The 21,319-nt window shown below is 32.5% G+C and overlaps 3 protein-coding genes and 1 non-coding gene across 6 annotated transcripts; 2 read left to right on the forward strand and 2 right to left on the reverse strand.

The window, feature by feature from the left end:
- Window positions 1-618: 618 nt before the first annotated feature.
- On the reverse strand, window positions 619-691 carry TRNAR-ACG (transfer RNA arginine (anticodon ACG)). The gene has a single exon. It is a non-coding gene; the product is annotated as a tRNA-Arg (tRNA).
- A 5-nt stretch (window positions 692-696) lies between these two features.
- LOC114175747 (uncharacterized) lies at window positions 697-4,259 on the forward strand. Of its 2 annotated transcripts, none has more exons than XM_028060535.2 (8): window positions 697-1,194; window positions 1,357-1,886; window positions 1,979-2,051; window positions 3,003-3,083; window positions 3,199-3,262; window positions 3,546-3,633; window positions 3,718-3,830; window positions 3,954-4,259. In XM_028060535.2, exons 1-8 carry the CDS (start codon window positions 1,084-1,086, stop codon window positions 3,983-3,985), a joined length of 1,092 nt encoding a protein of 363 aa, XP_027916336.1. In that variant the 5' UTR covers window positions 697-1,083; the 3' UTR covers window positions 3,986-4,259. The 2 variants fall into 2 exon arrangements, with proteins under 2 accessions (XP_027916336.1, XP_027916335.1); XM_028060534.2 differs by having other exon boundaries at window positions 743-1,194; window positions 3,746-3,830.
- Window positions 4,260-6,434: 2,175 nt separating this feature from the next.
- Window positions 6,435-11,296, forward strand: LOC114179254 (Nucleotide-sugar transporter family protein). The gene is made up of 7 exons (XM_028065520.2): window positions 6,435-6,763; window positions 8,058-8,106; window positions 8,212-8,438; window positions 9,435-9,633; window positions 9,720-9,863; window positions 10,296-10,370; window positions 10,813-11,296. Exons 1-7 carry the CDS (start codon window positions 6,630-6,632, stop codon window positions 10,972-10,974), a joined length of 990 nt encoding a protein of 329 aa, XP_027921321.2. The 5' UTR covers window positions 6,435-6,629; the 3' UTR covers window positions 10,975-11,296.
- Window positions 11,297-15,147: 3,851 nt separating this feature from the next.
- On the reverse strand, window positions 15,148-19,156 carry DOT3 (Phototropic-responsive NPH3 family protein). 2 transcript variants are annotated; one of them, XM_028062803.2, is made up of 6 exons: window positions 18,890-19,156; window positions 18,690-18,759; window positions 17,176-18,074; window positions 16,712-16,985; window positions 16,481-16,609; window positions 15,148-15,926 (listed from the first exon to the last, which is right to left on the reverse strand). In XM_028062803.2, exons 1-6 carry the CDS (start codon window positions 19,006-19,008, stop codon window positions 15,549-15,551), a joined length of 1,869 nt encoding a protein of 622 aa, XP_027918604.2. In that variant the 5' UTR covers window positions 19,009-19,156; the 3' UTR covers window positions 15,148-15,548. The 2 variants fall into 2 exon arrangements, with proteins under 2 accessions (XP_027918604.2, XP_027918603.2); XM_028062802.2 differs by having other exon boundaries at window positions 15,152-15,926; window positions 16,712-16,988; window positions 18,890-19,154.
- Between the last annotated feature and the right edge of the window lie 2,163 nt (window positions 19,157-21,319).

Consider the following 21,319-nt stretch of genomic DNA (forward strand, 5'->3'; position numbering starts at 1 on the left):
TTTACATATTCTTTATAAATTTATTTTAACAATTATTTTTTTCATTCATAAACGGTTATTTTCTTTTTCTTTTCTCCATTTATTCCATCTTCTTTTTAATAAATATAAATTTACTTTTCATATTAACAAAATAATATTATAATATCATCACCTACTAAATATATATTTTATTATTTATCTGTTAAAGGTATTATTAGAGTTTAATTTCTATGGATGGTTAATGTAAAAGATTACAGAATTCCATTTTTTTATTCACAATTATTTTTCTAAATTTAATTATTGTTTTTTAATTATTTTTTTAAACTTAACAATTTTTTGATTAAAAAATTATCTATTAAATAAATAAAAATTATTTACAATTAAATTTTAAAAAATATATATTTAAATTTATAATAATTATAATTTTGTATAAAAAAAAAGTGAGCACTGTATTTTTACTGTTATTGATGGTGAGAATAACTTGATAGTAACATAATATTATTTTAAATCTTGAATCTAAAAATTATAAATGCTTTTATTGAAAATAAAAGGTCACATTTTATTGATGATATTTTGTCTGGTTGAAAAAAACAAAAATGTTATGAAACAAATTTTAACTGGTTCCAACGAAGCAGAAGACGACTTCACTGGGGATCGAACCCAGAATCTCTGGTTCCGTAGACCAGCGCCTTATCCATTGGGCCATGAAGTCCTTTTGATATTGATATTTCACATTACTTAATTGTCTTTTTTTCTTTCAAGTTAAGCTGCATCTTTCTTTGCCACCTTTTGCCGCTATTTGATCGAACACTGCAACCGCAACCAAGTTTGGTGCACGAAACCACTAGCACCAATTATCCTATATATTATCATTATTTTTATTGTTTATTCTTCGCCGCCGGCGTTGTTTTCTTTCTACTTTTATAAAGTCGTATCTAATAATGATAAGAAGAAAAGTGGAGTTTTTTTTGGCCCAGAGAAAAAGGGGGCGAATGGATGAATGAGAGCGCTGGGAATATTTGAATCTTAGCTCTTTTTTATTTGAATTTTTAGCGGTTGAAATTGTTCTTGAATTGCATCTTATTCCATAAATAGGAATACCATATGGGTAAAGAGCAATCGTTTCGGAACAAAGCAGCTTACTTTGTTTCTGATCTAGCAACTGTTCTTCTCAACCCTATTTCTGACAACAAATCCCCCTCTCTCCCTTTATCCGTAAGTATTCACTCTCTTGTTATTAGTTTTTTCTTCAATTAATTTATTCTGTGCTGTAATTTTTAAATGGTGACTATCTTATTGTTATTCAATTCAATTGAATTAATTCTTTGGTAGCAATTTTAGACACGTTTTTGTGAAATTCATATGATCGTTGTGTAGGTAGAAGAAGGGGAAGAAGATGATGATGGGTCAAAGGTTGGTAGTGATGATGAAATAATTGATGGGCCTGATACTTCGTCATTCACTGCATTTCTATATTCTCTGTTGTCTTCTTCGGATTCCGGAGATAACATTGGTGAAGCTGATGAGAAGAATGGTGATGGGGTGTCAGAAGACGACTCTTCATTACCAGAATCTGCCACGAAGGAAAGTTTTGATGTGAGGAGAAGTTTGTTTTCCAGGGGCACGCATTCACTTGGTCGGGGCATTCACCAAGCTTCCAAAATGGGTGGATTTCGCAGCAGGGATAGTAAATACACCGACGAAGGGCGCCGCAGCGGCGGCCGCGGCGTTGAGATGAAGCGCATTGTGAAAGAGCCTGAGCCTGAGGCTGTGGCTGAAGCTGTGGCTGATCACAATCCGCCTGAAGTTTCTGAGCCTTCAATGCTCGTCTCCGATGGTTTAAGGGATGCTGTGTATGCTTCACTTCCGGCGCTTATTCACGGTCGGAAATGGCTGCTGCTGTACAGGTATGTATGTCTAAGGATGAATGTGAATGCATTTGGAACTCTTCTTGTTGATTGTGGTGTTCTGAGGATAAGTTTGATTAATGTTTGTGCAGCACTTCGAAGCATGGTATATCACTTTCAACTCTCTATCGGAGAAGCATGCTTTGGTCTGGAGTGAGTTTGCTGGTAAAGTTTCATTGACTATGTGTGTTCTTCATTTGAGATTTAAGGAAGATTACCAATATTATGCATTCTTTATGAATTATCTATGTGTGTTCTTCATTTGAGATTTTGCCATTAAACAAACTTCTGTTTTTCCCCTTTTGAGTGAACTAGTTGAAGTCTGCTTGTGCTTTTCTTGATTGACAAAAAATTAGCGCACGTTGAATTTGAGATAGATCATGCATTATAGTTACTTTCAATTTAAGGTTAGTTCCAATTTAACTGTCAGGATACATATTTTACACACGAACAAGCTGTTCATGGTTCAATTTGGCAGAAGCAAAAAAGAAAAAAAAAACTATTAATTTTGACAACCTTTTCTTTTTATTATTGAAACTTGCTGAGCAAATGGATACTAACATATGGTTCTATGGTACCTATAAATAATTTTTTTTTCCCTTAGAATCTAGCTATACAAATGATAATTTAGTCCATGCATTGATGGATATTACTTTTCAGCGTGACCTGTTTTTTTGTTAATAATGAACAATATATTGGGTTGGTTCAAGGTGATTTTAACCCTTTTTTGTAGTTTATATTCATCATATTGATGATTTGTATGGATGAATGACTGATTTTTAAACTGTTCTGCTAGCCCTGCTTCGTTGAAGATCGCAATTTAGTTTGTATATCAAATAAAAAATTGGATATTGTAAGTAATAATATTGTAGTAGCACGCAGTAGTTTAACATGACTGTGTATTGAAGTCCCTCATTTGTTGTAGGTTTACTAGTTAAAAGTTTATGCTATTTAATTATAAACAACACATCTTGAAATTCTGTTATATTACCATGGGTTGGCTTTATCTGATCGGTAAAGTTATATGCATTTTTGTGTCCTTTAATCAGCAAGACTAATAATTTCTATTCTCTTTCATTCTTGAATGGGTTCTCAGTATCAGCTTTTTTGTTCTAGGTTGTTGGAGACCGTAAAGGAGCAGTGTTTGGTGGTGTGGTTGAAGCTCCTCTTAGACCATCCAAAAAGAAAAAATACCAGGTCCACCACTCACCTCTTATCTTATCTCTACTATCTATGTTGTTGGGCATTGGCTGCTTCATTTTGCAACATTTTTATTTATTTATTAATCTTGTTGGCATTAAATTTTCCACAGGGAACAAACAATTCATTTGTTTTCACAGACACCTCTGGTTGTCCTGTTATATATCGGCCAACAGGTATTTTTAATTGAGTTTGAGTATGCCATTATGGCTATACTGTACTATGCTTGGTATCAAAATCAATCATTGGTTTATGAATGACTAAATCGATAAATGAACATTTTGATTTTAAAGTAAAATATGGTTTTGCTCCCTCTAAAATTTCGGCAACTAACTTTTCTTACCTTAGAATTGTTGTGCTTTTCTGTTCCTACAAATCCAATATGGCATGTATATCTGTTTTTTTTTTTGGAATTCCATATGTTTCGTTTCTTCTTACGAATTAACCCCAACATTGCAGGAGTAAACCGCTACTTCACACTTTGCTCCACTGAGTTTCTAGCAATTGGTGGAGGAGGTCATTTTGCGCTTTATTTGGAGGGTGATCTGTAAGAACCTTGTTCATTCATCATGCTATCTTTTCTACCCTCTACAGTATCATTGGCCTAAATTTTCTGTTTTTGTGTTTGTGGGTTACTATTTTTGACATATCTGCTCAAGATTGAACGGATCAAGTTCGGTTTCAGACACTTACGGGAATCCATGCCTAGCACATTCTCAAGAGTTTGGAGTGAAGGAAGTAGAGGTGCACTCACTATTATCTGATTCTTCTGTCTAGCTGATTAGTTACCCAACAAATCCAAATCTTTTCATTTTAGACAACAAAACAAAAAACTCATAACAAAAGCTGTTTCTTTCTTTCATGCAGTTGTGGGGATTTGTATCTCCTTCAAAGTATGAGGAGATGATGGAATTAATCAGAACAGAGACACCGGGGATCTGTCGCAGCTAAATGTCAATGCCTTCGTGCGTGCATTTTATGGAATGCTGATTCTGACTCATAAGGGATGCAAACTTGATTGATATTTGCAATTCCATGTTTCCATCCACTCATGTTACCACCTTGTAACATGCTTGTAAATATTCGCAATGTTGTATATACAGGTTCATACCCATTACAAAATGGCCGATTTTGTGGGGAATAAAATTTGGGGCAAATTTATGCGTTTGCATACTTAAGTAATGCAGATGAATGAAAACCAAGGATAACTTTCGGCTCAAAAGCCTATAAGAGAATAAAATAACAAGGTAAAAAATATCAAACTAAGAACATTGTTAAGAACAGTTTTTTATTTTCCAAGAACAATAATGTTTTTAATGTATTATTAAATCTAACTTTTGTTAAAAAGAAACCATTCGCTATTAACATAAACTAAAATCAAAATACCACCATTATTGTTTAATACGAGTGTAACACTACATTATGTAATAAATCTTTTTAGTGTTTTTATGCACCCAATCTTAAATGAAAATTGATTTTGAAACCAAATATATTTACTTCCATATTATATTTAGTAGCAAGCATCTCCTACAGTGATGTTGCTAGTGTAGTGTCTGTTCTTTAAGGCAGCTACATGGTAACATCACTTATGTTTATGTTCCTTCTTCTTGAACAGCATGAGTCATTGTCCCCACCACCGAAAAAAGAAGAAAACATTTCAGAAACCATTCAATTCAAGCCATACATGATGCAATTGCACAAAAGTAGCAGCAAATAGAAAGAGATGAGGAGCAGAACGAATTGATATGGCACATTAGTGGATACATCATCACAAATGCATGCGCAACAACCACTTTCACATAGCTTTTCAAAATCACCCTCTGTCTATCCAATTTCACACACACTTCACGTGGCTCAAAAATAAAGTCAAGGAATATGAGGAATCTATTTTTCTTTTAGACAAATCCACTTTCTACTATAAAATCTTTTAAAAAATATAACAATTCAAGTAATGAAACTCTAAATCTTTATCTCCTCTAAAATACATTAATACTAAATCAGTAATACATTTTTGAAAATAAAATAAAATAATAATCAGTTGGTTTTATCTGTACGATTATTCATCTTTTAATGTATGTACATACATAAATCATTTTCTTATTTTATTTCTAACAATATTTTTAAGTTATAACACACATAAACTGCTACCAAGTATTTTAAAAAGTAATTACATACCATATTTTATAGTACCAAATTACTTTATTGTATATTTTTATAAATATAAGATAAAATCGCATAAATTATAATATTTATATTTTATTTAATAGATTAAAAGTTAAAAATAACATACATATTGATTTTTAACTGGAGCAGGAGTATTACAAGAAAATGTTAGCATATAATAGAAAAAATGGTTAAATATGTTTTTTTTCCCTTAACTCTCAATAAATTTTGAAATTAATTAATTCCAAAACTTTGGACTAATTTAGTTCTTCATCTTTCAAAATATGTGGATTTAATTTTTTTAATCAAATTTATTTTGTTATGTTTATTTTATGATTCTTACGCATCTCAGACTTGTATTTGAATTGTTTATACTGTTTAACACATTTTTAATTTTTATTTTAATGTTAAGTCAAATACTATTATGTAATGCGTTAAAAAAAAATTATTAAACCGTTTTATACTTATGTGGAGTATAAAACTTGTTTTTCTTACTTTTTTTTATCAAGAAATATTAATTATTAATATGTTAATTTTATTAGTGATGAAACTCAAATCTTGTGCTTATTAATCTTCTTTTCATCTTTATTACCAAGTCAATTTTAAATATCATATTCTCTTTTATTGATGTATTTTTACTTTTGTAATAAGAAATACGAGTTATATATGGATAGATAAAACTTACAGTTCTAAAATTTTATTTATGATTATATATATATATATATATATATATATATATATATATATATATATATACTTGTATTTCTATTTTCTGTAATGCTATTTCACCATTATATTATGGCAGATTAATTTTTAATTTTAAAATTTTGTACAAAAATAAGGAAAATGAATTTGTATTTATTTTCATTCATATCGAGATTGTAGTTTTACAAAAAGCAAATGGATTTTTTTCAATAACCCTTATTCACTTATACACACATACATATACACACACATATATATATATATATATATATATATATATTATTTTCTTATCAAATTAAATATAATCTGTTTGGATGACATTTTATTGTAAAAAAAACCTTGTATTTACGATTCACAACTGATCTTCTCACTGTTATATAAAAAAAAAAGTGTAATAAGAATAGTTAATATCAAAATTTCACAATTCTTACTTTTACCGCTGTTTATTAAGACTGAAAGCAAACGCACTGCAAACGTGCTGAAAATTCGTTCCATTTCTGAAACAGTGATGGTCGCAACGACGTCGTTCTGTAGCAGGCGTGGGTAGGGTGGTGGTTTACGGCGTTACGTGGAGTCTGTGATAGACATGTGCATCTATATCATATCAATACTCAGTCACCGTTAAATCGAATCGGAGAATTGAAATCGGCAGAGGAATCAGAATCAAAGCCCCGAATGGCGCCACCGGCACCACCCAAGTCAAGAGGGGCCACTCAGAAAACCGACAATGCTGCCAGGATTCAGTTCTTTTCCCTTCTACTCGCTCTGCAATATGGCGCTCAACCTTTGATCTCCAAACGCTTCGTCAGGTTTTTCTTTTCACACCTTCACCACTTCAATTCTATACTTCCCTCTTTTCTTCTTGTTTGCGCCACCATTTTCATCTCCTCTGAAGTAAAATAAAAGTTCTGGAACTTCAATTTAGTCGCCAATTTTTCTATTAAGCGTTCAAAATAATCGTTATTTTAATTATCGTTGGTGGAGTTAATAATATTTTCCGTTTGATCTATGCTGTGGCTGTTGTAGTAAGATTGGTAACTTAGAATTTAGTAGTAGTGCGGGGTGGATTAGGATCATAAGATTGACTTAATTGAACAAACTATTTTTTTAACTGTATAAAAGTCGGGAATGGTGGGAGTTTGGGGGATATGCAATCCCGCAGGAAAAGATTAAGAGTCTTTAAAGAGTGGAAGTCCAGTTGATCAAGTATAATGTATGAAAAAGTTGTATGAATCATTTGAGAAATTAGCACTTGAATGTATCCTTTCCCTTTTTGTGTTGATGCTTGGCCATATGGGATTTGATGGCCTACGTAATTTGGTGCATGGCTTTATCTGCAAGTAGGGATTCTAGTGAACCATTTAGATTGGGCTGCATTTTTTTTACCTTGTTTCGCTTGTCATACATTTAAATAATTGAAGACAGTCATTTATAAAATTATGAAGTTGTTAAAATTCTTAATTGCTGATTTCCCAATTAACGGTTAAAATTCTTAGTGGATACAAGGATGCAATAAATTCAGTAAAAAAAGAGGGATACGTCACAGTTTGGATATAGCATGCAAAATTGATGATTAACACAAACAAACTATAACACGATCACTTGACACAAAATGTAAGCATTTAAGCATGGTTATTCCTAGTGAAAATCCTATGATCAAAATTAAAAAGAGGCACTGACGTTTCAAAACTCACCATTAGTCATTAGCAATTAAAAGGAAAAAGTTTTTATTGAAAATCGCATGGGAAAATCACAGGAAAGTGCATTTCTCTGCATCCCAATTAAAAAACATCCCCCTCTTAATTCCTTAACCAATGGAAAACTGGTTAGCATTTTCCTTCTATCCCAATTCCATTCCATCCGGACGGCACAAATAATCAAAATGGAAAAAATACATATCAAGGATGGCATATCTGATTTGTGTATCCGGCCTGGATATGATGTTAACACCAGTATTGTTTGGTAATCATCACGACCTTAATTGTGATTAGCGGATTTTAAATTTTAACATCTTTGAAGTCATTCATTTCCTTGGGCATCAAACCATTAATTGTGAATGACGACGTGAAGCATGTCTTATAACGTATTTTCCTCTTCTTGCAGACGTGAGGTTATTGTGACTTCATCTGTTTTGGTATGTGAGCTAGCAAAGGTAAATCTTTAACTGTTCTTCGTAATTTTGGCATTGGTTATTATAAAACCTGTACTATAACCTACTTTTATTGACAGTCATCTATCTCTGTAATCTGCCTTTTAGGTTTTATGTGCATTGTTTATCATGGCAAAAGATGGTACTCTAAGGAAAGTGTATAAAGAATGGACTTTGGTTGGTGCACTGACTGCATCAGGTCTTCCTGCAGCTATATATGCATTGCAAAATAGTTTGCTGCAAATTTCTTACAAGAATCTTGATTCACTTACATTCTCAATGCTGAATCAGACAAAAATATTTTTCACTGCATTCTTTACATATCTCATATTGAGGTATGTTCCTACATTACAATTATTAATATTTCTGCTATTTTTGGTAAGACCTATGTGTTCACATGTGTGATAGAGGATAAGCTAAATTATTATCTATGTTTGTTAAGTAAATGGTTTCACTCAATAGCTGGTGTCTGTAGAACAAACTAAAACTAAAAGTAATTTATTCTTAGGAGCAGAAGTTTACCGGTTTCTTGTGATTTTGGCTGGTTAAGGTATACTTTTGGTGTTGTTTAGGTTTCTTGTGATAGAGGATAAGCTAAATTATTATCTATGTTTGTTAAGTAAATGGTTTCACTCAATAGCTGGTGTCTGTAGAACAAACTAAAACTAAAAGTAATTTATTCTTAGGAGCAGAAGTTTACCGGTTTCTTGTGATTTTGGCTGGTTAAGGTATACTTTTGGTGTTGTTTAGGTTGTTTTATTTGAGCCTACTATATTCTTGCAGTCCGTGGGTTGGGTTGAGGCCATATGTGCACTTGGTGTTTTCTGGAACCTTCGTCTTAATTTTGTTAGGTGTTTTGGATATGTTGATTTCTTGTGTTGTTGGGTGCTTCTGCAACACTTTCAGTGGGTGATTATAGGGAGACTCTTTTGAGAAGCATTTCTTCTCTTCTTCTCTTATTTACTGGCTTCTCTTACTAGATTTCTGCATTTCTTTGCTGTGTTTGGATGGTTCAACGATCTTTTATGTTGCTGGGTTTCTTTCCCTTCTTTGTGATAACTTCTGTTTAAATGGGTTGTCTTTATTTGTTATTCTTCTGTTTATAAGGTTATTGTTCTTATTGTTGGCGGGCTACAAGTACTGATAGTACTTGACAAAATTGTTAGCATAAATAGGATTGAATCAATATTGGATTAGGTTTTTTTTAAGAGATTCATCCGTAGTTGTATTTTCATTAATTCTAGGTCATCAGCATCTCTTTTCCTTCTGTAACGTTGGACCTATAATGCTAACATTGTACACTACATGCCATCTGATAATGCTTCATACAGGCAAAAACAATCGATTGAACAAATTGGGGCCTTGTTTTTGCTAATTGTTGCGGCAGTTCTTTTAAGTGTTGGCGAAGGTTCTAGCAAAGGTTCCTCTAGTAGTGATGCTGATCAAATTTTATTCTATGGAATTATTCCTGTATTAGTTGCTTCAGTGCTCTCTGGACTGGCTTCTTCCTTGTGTCAGTGGGCCTCTCAGGTTACCACAACTTTCAATTTCTATTGAAATTTTAATTGCTTTCTTACTCAATATTATTATTTATGTATTTATTCCTTCTGTCACAGGTTAAGAAACACTCATCATACTTGATGACTATAGAAATGTCTATCGTTGGAAGTGTATGTTTACTAGCCAGTACTTTTAAATCTCCAGATGGGGAAGCTATGAGACAACATGGATTTTTCTATGGTTGGACTCCTCTTACTTTGGTAATGTTCTTACCGCTGTTTGACTTCTGTAATTTAATTCTTAGAACCATTAGACTGTTGTTATGCTTATGGGTGAAGAGAAGAACATAGACAAAGGATACTGAAAGGTTCAAATTTTGGCATTCTGCTGTCTGTCCCAAGCACATGAATAGACATGTAAATTGGGTTTGATACTTTTTTATATCAGGATTGGTAACAATTTTATTTTTGTTGGGGAGACGAGGGGGTTTGATTAATTCCCTCACATTCTTGTTCATGACAAATCTGTAATAACTACATACTGAATAGTGAGTATGATAACTACTTGGAAATTCATATTATGGACTTTATAGTCCCTGGTTCTGGCTATTTTTATCCTAGCTGATGTGTCTTTAATAGATAATGGTGTACATCAACGTTAAAACGTTATTTATCTTTTTTTATTCATTTCAGATTCCAGTAATGTTCAACGCCTTTGGTGGAATCCTTGTTGGTTTAGTTACAAGCCATGCGGGTGGTGTTCGAAAGGTAAGTTTAACTTTGTAAATTGTTACTGAATTACTTTAGGTATGCACTATCCTCGGATGACAAGTAAAATGGTGATCAGGCGTTAATTATTGTTAGTTTGCAATTTGGTTAATCGGAGAAAACAGATTGCATAATTTTGTTTTATCTGGGCTTAATCTAAATTCTAGCATGCATTACTAATGTTTATTAAGAGAAATTATTATTGCAACATATTGATGGAGCATTCAAGGGCAGTAACTGCACAAACTTTTCGTCCTTCGCTGATTATTAATTTGGTAGTGGACAACTTAAAATTATTGAGGAACTTAGCAGTTGCTGGACATGATGACAATTCTATGACTTCTGAAATCATTTCACAGGAAATATTAGGGGAGAAAACACTCCGCATTATTTTTGTTTTTACGAATGTACTTACAGTGGCATTTATTCAACGTGGTTGCAGGGCTTTGTCATTGTTTCGGCTTTACTCATTACAGCACTGCTACAGTTTGTTTTCGATGGAAAACCACCTTCACTGTATTGCCTTGTGGCTCTTCCAATAGTGGTCTCTAGCATTTCAATATACCAGAAATATCCCTATGTGGTTAAGAAGAAGGAGTCATAGAATCTGGCCATTATAGCATGGGGATTTATTCATCAATTCCCCACTAAAACTACTTTGTTTTTTATCCAGAATATAGCATATTGTAAATGATAGAACATAGAAGGCAAAGCATTCTTTTCGATGTCTTCTCAGTCCCAATAGAATTAGGGTGTTATACAGAGTTTGTTTTGTTCTTTTAATATTCTGGAATCTTTAAATGATCATTTATTTGTCTCCTCTTCATTGTGTGGATAACAGGATTTCGATTTGAAATTTATATCATAGGAGAGATTCCCTGTATCACCAATGAAATTCACGCATAAAAACATTTGTTGTCGATTAATCCTTTATCTTAACATTAGGAATATCTTTCTCAATTCCTACACTAGAATAACACTAGATGTGCATGGACCCGTTGTGATTAGATGTATGTATGGCACTTGCTTTCCACACCCTTGTAATTTCTTTCTGCACCAATTCAGAATGTGTTTGTACATTATCCGGAAGTTACTAATTCTGGGATACAATTTTGCATTCTGGATTAGTGGATCTGTAGGTCAAAAGGTGCAAAAAGAAATTATTAAAGGAGCAAGTAATTGCCTTGGAGAAGAATCTACTAGTTATAATTAGGGATGGTAAAAATATCTGGACATCTGCGGATAAAATCTGCGACGGATAGTTATTACTCGTGGTTATTTATTATCCGCGGGTAGCGGATATTTTAATACCCGCTTATAAACGGGTTGAGTACGGTATCATATTATTTATACCCGCGGGTACCCGTTACTTGAAAAAAATTAAAATTAAAATTTAATTTATATTTTATTAAGTTAAATTTAATTAAAATTAAAATTAACAGTATATTTTATTATGTCAAATTTAATTATAATTATAATTTAATTTAATTTTTATAATTTTATATTAAAAATTTATAAAATATATATATTTTTTAAGATATTTGTGGATATCGAGTATCCACGGGTACCCGTAAATTTTAAAGCGGATCTTTTCTTTGCGGATAAACACTATATGTGCCCGACCCGATCCATTGTCATCCTCCTTTATATTAATACAAAGGCTTAAATACTTTTGTTTACCTAAAATATATTTGTATTTTGCTCTTGTTCATAAAAAAAGTTGTTTATTTTTTGTCTATTTATTTAGGCATTCTGATTTTGTTTGTCCTTCTAAAATGTCTCTTTTTTATTTATTCTCTATAATTTATTTTTTTTTCATTCAGAATTAGTTTCTTTGAGAAATATATGATACAACTAAAATTGAATGATCAATATATTTAATCTCTATAACATTTTTTTTAATGCAGAAAAGAAAAACATTCTTTTAACAGTCAACGTCGATATATTATGTTAATAAATCAGGTGTTCTTTATTATTAAGCTATGATTACATTGTGTTCGAGGTCACAAACAGTCTTCATCAAATTTTGGCTTGGTTAACAACAATGTTTTTTTCACAACTTATCTCAAGTCATCCTATCAATAATTTATATATATTTCATTATTTTTTAAAATATTATGTTAAAAGTGAAACAAAATTTTTTATATAAACGGAAAGTTATATTTCCATTTTGAATTGATGTCAACATTTTAAATTTTGAGGAATAAGTATTCATCATGCCTACAATGTTGATGTAATACATGTTACCAACATTAATAACCACTTGGACAAAGCCCGATTAGACAAAAACATATTTTGAACCAATAAAAAAAATAGATACAAAAAGAAATAACAAATTCTAATATGTTAGAGGGATGATAAACGACGCACAAGGGTTTTTTTAGCATTGGAAGCAGTGTTTAAGGAAGGTCGGAGAAAGGTCCAAGCTTTAAAGAAGAGATGGCGCACATCGCAATCCTTCCGATGATGCCACTCATTCCCACCACTTCTTCAAAAGAAATCAAAGAAATCGCATTTAAGACTGCACCTTCGGCTTCGAAGCTCGAAATCAAGTGCTTCCTAGAATCCTTCTATGGCTTCGAGGTCCAAAAGGTGCGAACTCTTATCATGAAGGGCAAGAAGAAGCGTTACGGGGGTTCCTTGGTCGCAAAACCCGATTACAAGAAGGCCTATGTCACCCTCAAGAACCCGCTTTCTTTCTCACAGAACCCTTTCCCCTTTTCTTCCACCCTCCAAGACAACAAGAATCAGAAGATGTTGACTACTCACCGCTAGGTCTGTAGTTTTGTGGGTTTCAATTCACTTTTTTTCTCTCTCTCTTTTTTGTTCCATTTGGGCATAGGAAAACATAGAATGGTGAGTACATTAGTTTGTTGGAGTTTATTGATTAATGAGAATTATGTTGCAGTGGTCCAGGTCTGCATTTTGGGCGCAATGTCTAGGATTTGAGTTTTGTGGCTCACATTTATCTGTAATTTTCTGCATGGTATTTGTTTCAAAATCTAAGTTTCTTGATTCACCTCCCATTCAATTCATTCATTCTGAAATGACTTTTTTTATGTTTAGGAAAGTAATTCTGAAATGAACGGTTGATCCCAAAAAAATTAAGTACAGAAAGTTAAATCCTTTTTTTTCTGGAATATCAAATATTATAGCGAAATCATGAGGGTAATTTATAATTTTTTTTTTTTAATTTTGATGAGTTGTATTTGTCGGGGAAGCACACACTAATAAAATAGAATCATGCTCGGAATGAGAAAGAAACGATTCCACTAATTAGACATGCTAATGCTTATATTGCCTATAGGGATGGTATTTTGGCTGAATCGATTGTTGACACAAATTTATCTCAGTAATTCTGCAGCATTATGTGCTTGCTGTAGGAAGTGAGATCCATTGTTCTCTGTATATGAAATTGTTGGTTGTCATACGTCGTGTCAAGCGTCAACCCTTTTGCATCCGAATTTGGTGCTATAAGCCTTCAAATTCTACTATTCCTGATCTAATTGTCTCAGCGGTGTATTTTTTTTTTCAGTACAGTTCAACAGTGATGTTTGAAATGATAAATTAGTCTATTTAGTTTCTTAAAATGATAATTTGATTTAATGTCATTAATTTTAGGTTAAAATACTCTGTTAGTCCTCGTTTTGGTTCAGAAATCTCAGATTGGTCCTCGTATTTTAATTGGTCTCAATTTCGTCCTCGTTTTTGTAATTCAGTATTAAATCAGGGCAATCGTTAACTGTTGGCAAACGGCGTTTATATGTGATGATATAGCTGTAATGTTCAATCTTACGTGTCAATGAGTTGTGGTTGGCACCTTAAACAACCATTGTTGTCTTCTCTTTTAAGAAGGTAATATTGGGAGAGGGTAAGTGTTTGAATTTGAAAGAGGGTGCGGAAGGTTTGTGGTCTCCTCCGTTTTGCTCGTCCTGCACCGGTAATGTCTCCCTCTCATTCTTGCTCGTCCTCATCCTACACTTGCAATGGTTGGGGAATGAAAAATTCTACCGTTTCTTCTCATGGGGGTGTGGGGAGGAGGTTCGATTTCGCATCTCTTTGCTATTGCGGTGAGAAGGCAATCATAAGAACTGTTAGAACTGCTAAGAACAGGGGGAGAAAATTTTGGGGATGCCCAAAGTTCAAGGTATGAGATATGAAAATGAATTTAGTTCTGTTTTTTGTGGATGTTTTTGTATTTTGGTTTTGGAAAACCTAATTTTGCAATTGGGGGTTTTTTGTTTCGTTTGATAGGGTGGAAGTGAAGAAGTTGTTGGCTGCAAATTCACGCAATCACACTGATTTTCCCAATCCAATCCCTAATTCCCTAATTACAACATTTAGGGTTTTTCAAGCACCATGTTATTTTTAATTCAGTCCACGCAGTCACTGTGCCATTCTGAAAAATAATACATAACGCCACGTCAGAAAATCAAAACCAAGATAACGTTAAAAAATTTAACACTGTTAGTGATTGTCCTGATTTAATACTGAATTACAAAAACGAGGACGAAATTGAGACTAATTAAAATACGAGGACCAATTTGAGATTTTTGAACCAAAACGAGGACCAACGGAGTATTTTAACCTTAATTTTACTAATGTACCCGGAATTTGAGTTCGGAACTTTGAAGACCATGTGCAGTTTGTGGTTTACCTCGAATGTCAACAATCTTATTGCTACGATCATCGAACCGTATTATGATCATGATTCCCAGAATCTTTATTAATGAAATCATTGAGCACTCAGTTGTTATAAGGGACCTATTAATCACTAAACCAGTATAAGCAAACATCCTCCTAAATTACAAATGTTGTTTCCGTTCAAGTTACACATTTTTTGTTTTTGCTATGCTAGAGCATTGTGTCTTCCCTTCATCAACAGCTTTTATGGTTCCTTGCTGAACTTAAAAGGTTGATGTTCTATCAACTGTATGTTGTTAGGGCCCATGAGCTTGTATTAGTATTGTAGCCATTTTTCTGTTTTGTTCTTATGTGTGTAAATTTGTGTACTTGTATTGCTGCATTTGGGAGTCTTAGTCTGTATATGGAAGCAAAAGCCTATGACTAACAATATCTTAAGATACAAAATTTACACCATGTGCTTCATATAAGAATGGCTTGCTAGGTGTTTTTACTACAGTACATTTTATGTTGAAACTCGAAACAGGTAACACTTCAAGACATGGAGCTCCTTCTTCTAGGGTTTAGTATACGTATAACCGTGTTTGGTGACTTGGGTGTGTCCTGTCTGTCTCCAATTTCAACTCCTGCTGGTTTTGTATGTAAGGAGTTTTTAATCTTCCGCCAATGTAAAATCCAGCCTGATGAATTCTTTGGCTTGTTGCTTAACTTTTCATACTCCTGTTGCAATTCAAAATAGTCATTCTGCAGATCTACCATTTTGGACTTTACATTCTCAAGTTCTGCTTTGAGTGCCTTAATGTCCATAGATGCAGATGTCTGGTTTCCTTCTTGTTCAGATTGGATTCCGCTTTGCGCTGGCTCCTTCTCTTGCATTGCTGTCCTCATTTTTACTTGCTCTGAAAACAGAACCTGCATTTCACTCTTGTTATATTAGCACCAGAAAACCATTCTTTGTACAGTTAACTGTTTTCAACTATTTTCCATTAGGATAGGATTGTTTTAGGCCTCTCCTTCATAGTTTCTGAGAGGGATTAGGAGTGTTGCTATTTTGTTTCTATTTTTAGGCCTATGAGGAGTATTTGCATTATCCTGCCTCTATATGATCCTTCTTTCATTCTAATAAAGTTACTTCGTTTAAAAAACTGCCATTCACCTACAGATTCCGTTAGTATTTTAAGGGTTTTCCATTGAAAGTAAAAGTAAAAGTAAGAGGTCTAGGTCTATAAAGTTACAAGTATTAATATAATGAACAATATAAATCTATCCTTAATTAGTTCAAATTTTTAATTGGTTCCTAAGTTTGTTGAGCAGATGCTGCTAAATCTGAATTCTGAATTGTGCTATCATTTTTTGCTTTTTTTATTGGTAGAATGGAATCTGAAATTCTGAAATAGTTGGTCATTTTGTTAATTTATCATGTATGAAGCTGAAATAGTTTTTATTCCAGAGATTGCAAACTTTACCTGCACAACTGTTCTTAGGGGCAATCTCTCATTTTGTGCGGCATGAAGGCATGCATCAAGTGAGAGTTTTTCACAGTTCATGATTTTGCATAGTCTTTTACGATCATGCTCGCTTAGTGAAGGATGGGTCTGGAGGGATGTCAAATATCAGAATGTCAAAACTGTGTTTATAAATGCCTTTAGTTATAACAGGAACCAGAATTACAAAAACATAAGAATTAAAATGATGACCTTGAGGTAGGTGTCAATGGCTCTATACAGACCGTCATCATATGATCGAGAATTTTCAGGTAGCAATTCAGCGAAAACTTGGAATTTAGTAATTGAAAGATTTGGATCCCTTGCAATCTCAGCCAGGTAATTGTCCAAGAGCCTACTAATATTGAATTTCCTCGTCTTCTGTTGCTGTTGCACCTGCTGTTGTTCATGCATCAAGAAGTATTCAACAATTCGTTGAACCACATCTATGTCTAGCATGGTGCATTCTTCAGATGAATTAGTCATGCTACTAATGAGGAGGAACAAAGAATAGAAAAAGACAATATAGATATTAGTTTCATTTATCATTTTCATAATTCCAGGGTTTTATCTTTTCATTTCTGGTTCAGAGTTGTGAAATCAAATTTGACCTTTGGCATAATGTGGCCAATACCAATTATGGGAAGAAGAAAAAGGAGAAATTGTAGCATACTCACATGACTGTTTTTCCTTGATCTCCATTTTGATATCTTGGAATCGAAAGATCATTCACCTCAGCGTCTTCCAACACCATACTCACTCTCTTTTCAAGTTCTGTTGTGAGAGCTGGTGATACAGAATACATCATGGCCATCTTTAACATCTGCAACATGAACTTACATGAGACAGCATCTAGCTGAGGAGGAATAATGCTTATCAGGGTTTCAATAATTGTCTTTTGCTCCTTGCTGTGTCCACTGCTCTCTTTCTTCTTCCCACTAAAAATACTGAACTGTAGGTTATACTTTTCATGTCCATATCCTCTTAGCCCTTCTATCTCCACATCCATTCCTGGCAGCCATTTCTTGGCATATTGCATAATACACTTACCGATTATCTCTGCTCTGGTTCCTTTTGCCCGTATTGCAGAGATGATCCTCATAAAATGGTCAATGCGGAAGGTGGCCACATCATTTAACCACCAACTTTCTTGATTTGGCGCTGCATCCTCACTTGTGTGATCATCTTTAGAAGCCTTCCACGCAATGGAGTCGCAGCATCTTCTTACAATTTGGAGATTTTCGGCCCAAGGAGATAGGTTTTCACAAGATTTCAGAACAGTGATAGTGTCTTTCCATGAAGAAAGCACAACAAAAGTGAGGAAAGCTTCAGCCTTAGAAATTAGATTTCCATCTTCTAGTTCTTCTGTCATCTCTAGGAACTCTGATGCACATCTTAGTGCAGCTATGTTATCTGGGCTGAAGTCTACTGGGAGGCCATAACAGAACTTTAGAACTGTTTCAAATGTTTCAGACCCACCTGGGAAGTTTTCAAGCTTCAGAGCATTGCCAGAATTTGAGATGAAAGGCTGAATCTCCAATCGTCCTATGTAACCGCACTTTGATATCAAGGGGTACTGTTGTTTCAGAAAACGTTAAATCATGTTACAGCAAAAAGCTAACACACATAATGATTAAGACATAAGTTGCTTCTCTGTCTGTTACAGCAAAAATGTAACTTTTTCAGTATTTTGTTCATCTTAAAATCAATAAATATAATAAAAATAATGCAGCATTTTTTTTATTATCATCCAGAAGAAATACATAAAACGTTGTAAAAAACCCAAATCAAATACACCGTTGCTTTCCCGTATTTTGTGCTGTTCTGTTTTCAGTATTGTTAATCCGTCTCTACTATCTTGTTTTTCTGGTATTTGGAGGAACTTTTTTTACCTTATCCAAAAAAAGATAAATAGAACCGTGCACTCACAAAGATAAAGGAATATGTAACTTTTGTGCTAGTATAATTAAAACTGCTAAAAAATATTCAAAATTGATCAAATAGATACGAATTGACTTGTTAAATTTTTTTAACCATTTTGTTAAGTTTTTAACTGAAATCATCACATTTCATGAGCTCTATATACACACACACAGCTGATTAATCTGTTCCGAAACATGTTACTAAACCAATTAAGAAGTAAATAATTTTCTGCACTCACAGGGCTTTAAATATGTGAAAGCATTTATACCTTGTGAACATTATAAGTGGTTTCCTGTACTTGAATTGAAAAGTCTGTTGGGATTTGAGGAGCAATGAACCTGCACAAGACCAACTCAGAAAAAGAAACAAAAAGGAAAACCAGCACACAAAGGGTTCACTCAAAACATGTTACTGCAGAATTTTTATCTGTCTAATCCATAAAAAAAAAATGGTATTTTGCAGCTGTACCATGAATGTTCTCCTTTGAAGCTATCAGCTATTGCCGTGAGTTTGTTGGGAATGACAATGGTTTTGTCAGAAAGCTTATCACTTCCATTAGAGTCTCGTTGTAGTTGAAGGGAGTTCATGGTGATAGTGTAGCTAATTGCAGTATAGTTGAGAAAGAAAGACCATTTTTTTGATGAAGAAGAGAAAGAAGAGAGCAATGTCCGTATTAATGGTGGAAGTTGATTCTGTGGTGAGTGTAGGGCTGCAGTTAAGACGGTTGGTGACTTGTTTCTTTCCTTCGAGCTTATCAACTTTAATAACATTCTCTTGTTGTGTAGAAATAATAACCGTGTAATGCTTCAGGCCAAATATGCATACTTTTCTTTCATAATGTTTCAGTTTTCTCTTACATCATAAATTTCACTTCTCATCTTAATTCCTTTATTTCTTTTTCTGCTGTTTTTTTTCTTACTGCATTTTCCCCTCTCTTTATACAGTAATCTTACACAGTTTTTTAGGATGAGATTGCTTTTCACATAATGTAAATTCGACAATTAAATTGTAAATATATATGATTTTCGATTATGTATGTTGAATTCTATAAAAGAAATAATGAAGCATCAAATAAAGTGAAGGAATCATTCTTAGTTTAATATATTTTGAAAAATATATATTGGATAAATTTTCAAATATTAAATGATTTTATATTTTAGGTAAGTTACATCAATATCATTTAATTCCTCTCATCTTATATTAATTTCATCCGTTATAAACTATAATAAGATAACTTAAATTTATATAATTGTATATAAAAACATCTGTCCCAAATATTTTCAAGAATTAAAATATTAATTATGTATTATAGTGCCAACACTAATGATCACCTTGTATTTTTTTTCCATAACAAAAAAAAAAAATGATCAATTAATAATTTAAAATGGTTTTATATTGTTGAAAGAAGAGAATAATTGGATAGATCTCTCTCGTTCCTTCTACATCAAACCCCAATCATCGTTGCATTTTTATTTTTATTTTTGGTTTGATGAGGTCAAAAATCATTGTAAAATCAATCTTTGAATTATTATTAAGGATTTGGGCTTTCAAACTGCCACCCTGCCACCGAACTGCGACTTGTGGCTTACAGGTATTATACGTCTATTTCTCATTTATTAACGTTTGTTTTGGAAACAAAGAAGAAAAAGTCATAAGCCATTTTGTCCTTCAGATGACAAAAATAAGGATGTAAATTATATATTGAGATTTTAGTGTTGTGTTTCTATTGAGTTTTTTTTTTTTTTTCTAAAATATATTGATGTTGATGTAAATTAAAAAAATTTGATGGAATGATGTTTGGTGTTTTTCAATGTATTTTTAACTCATTTGATTGATTGTTTGGATAATGTATCTATTAATTTCTTCACTAAGTTTGGCGATATTTGGGACGAGGAGTAGTGAATTGCTTACTCTGATTTTAATATTGTCTTAATTGCATGTTTCTTTTGAAGATTATGCTATTAATGACACTTCTAGTGAAGTGATTTGGATTGAAACTATTAATAACAACGGATTATTAGAATGAAAGATAATAAAAGTATAGTATATAGGACTCGTTTATCTTATTTTCGGAATTATTTTAAGACTGTTTGAATACAAATTTATTATATTAATTTTATTTTAATATATTTTAAAATATCAAAATTTGTCTTTATCGGGACATTTTTAAAACTTAGTAGAAAGATGGTAGAAAAAAAAAATCAGCGTATAATCCAAATTTTAGAATTCGCTATAATGCTTAATTGTGCCATCAATCATCACTTTATGTTTTGTTTTGCAAGTGTTACATGTTAACGGAAGCACACAGGTTTGTGATATGTTAATATTTATGTTGTGTGAGGTATTTGGAAGATGAGGGATACTTATATATTTGACAATTTTATGAGTTTCATTTTTTATTAACACTTGATTATGTTTGAGATTCATATGATTGGAAATTTATCTAAAACAAGTTCAGATTCATATGAATTTGTTATAATTAAGAAATTTAAATTAATATACATTATGCTCCTAAGATTAGGATGATTATCTTATTATTTTATTTTTAAATGAGTATTTATTTAAATTTAACTATGTTAAAAAATTACATTAATTACCTACAATACAAAATAAAAATGAGAAATACATACATATACGTGTGTTCGTAATAGTATTTTGATAATGATTATTTATTGAATAATATTTTTTTAAAACATAAATGATAATATAAGATAACTGAACACGTCCGAATAAACTACTAGTAAACTCGGTATATATATATATATATATATATATATCGAATACTAAATTATTTGGATATGTTGGATTCTTTTATATTTTTTTATATAATAATAATAATAATATTATTATTATTATTATTAGTATTGTAACTGTATTTCTTATGTATAAACTAACGGT

The sequence above is a fragment of the Vigna unguiculata genome, chromosome 3 (assembly GCF_037176805.1).
Source record: "Vigna unguiculata cultivar grain cowpea cultivar isolate G323 ecotype 2 chromosome 3, ASM3717680v1, whole genome shotgun sequence".
NCBI classification, from domain to species: Eukaryota; Viridiplantae; Streptophyta; class Magnoliopsida; order Fabales; family Fabaceae; genus Vigna; species Vigna unguiculata.

What these genes read in the sequence shown, in the direction of transcription:
- LOC114179254 (XM_028065520.2), top strand. Translation starts at nt 6,630, where the DNA reads ATGGCGCCACCGGCACCACCCAAGTCAAGAGGGGCCACTCAGAAAACC. An exon ending in ATCTCCAAACGCTTCGTCAG is followed by an intron (nt 6,764 to 8,057) that starts GTTTTTCTTTTC and finishes CTCTTCTTGCAG; the next exon opens with ACGTGAGGTTATTGTGACTT. An exon ending in TGGTATGTGAGCTAGCAAAG is followed by an intron (nt 8,107 to 8,211) that starts GTAAATCTTTAA and finishes TCTGCCTTTTAG; the next exon opens with GTTTTATGTGCATTGTTTAT.
- DOT3 (XM_028062802.2), bottom strand. Translation starts at nt 19,008, where the DNA reads ATGAACTCCCTTCAACTACAACGAGACTCTAATGGAAGTGATAAGCTT. An exon ending in CCACTTATAATGTTCACAAG is followed by an intron (nt 18,075 to 18,689) that starts GTATAAATGCTT and finishes CTGAAACAACAG; the next exon opens with TACCCCTTGATATCAAAGTG. An exon ending in CCATTGACACCTACCTCAAG is followed by an intron (nt 16,610 to 16,711) that starts GTCATCATTTTA and finishes ACATCCCTCCAG; the next exon opens with ACCCATCCTTCACTAAGCGA.
- LOC114175747 (XM_028060534.2), top strand. Translation starts at nt 1,084, where the DNA reads ATGGGTAAAGAGCAATCGTTTCGGAACAAAGCAGCTTACTTTGTTTCT. An exon ending in CCCCCTCTCTCCCTTTATCC is followed by an intron (nt 1,195 to 1,356) that starts GTAAGTATTCAC and finishes ATCGTTGTGTAG; the next exon opens with GTAGAAGAAGGGGAAGAAGA. An exon ending in GGTCTGGAGTGAGTTTGCTG is followed by an intron (nt 2,052 to 3,002) that starts GTAAAGTTTCAT and finishes TTTTTGTTCTAG; the next exon opens with GTTGTTGGAGACCGTAAAGG.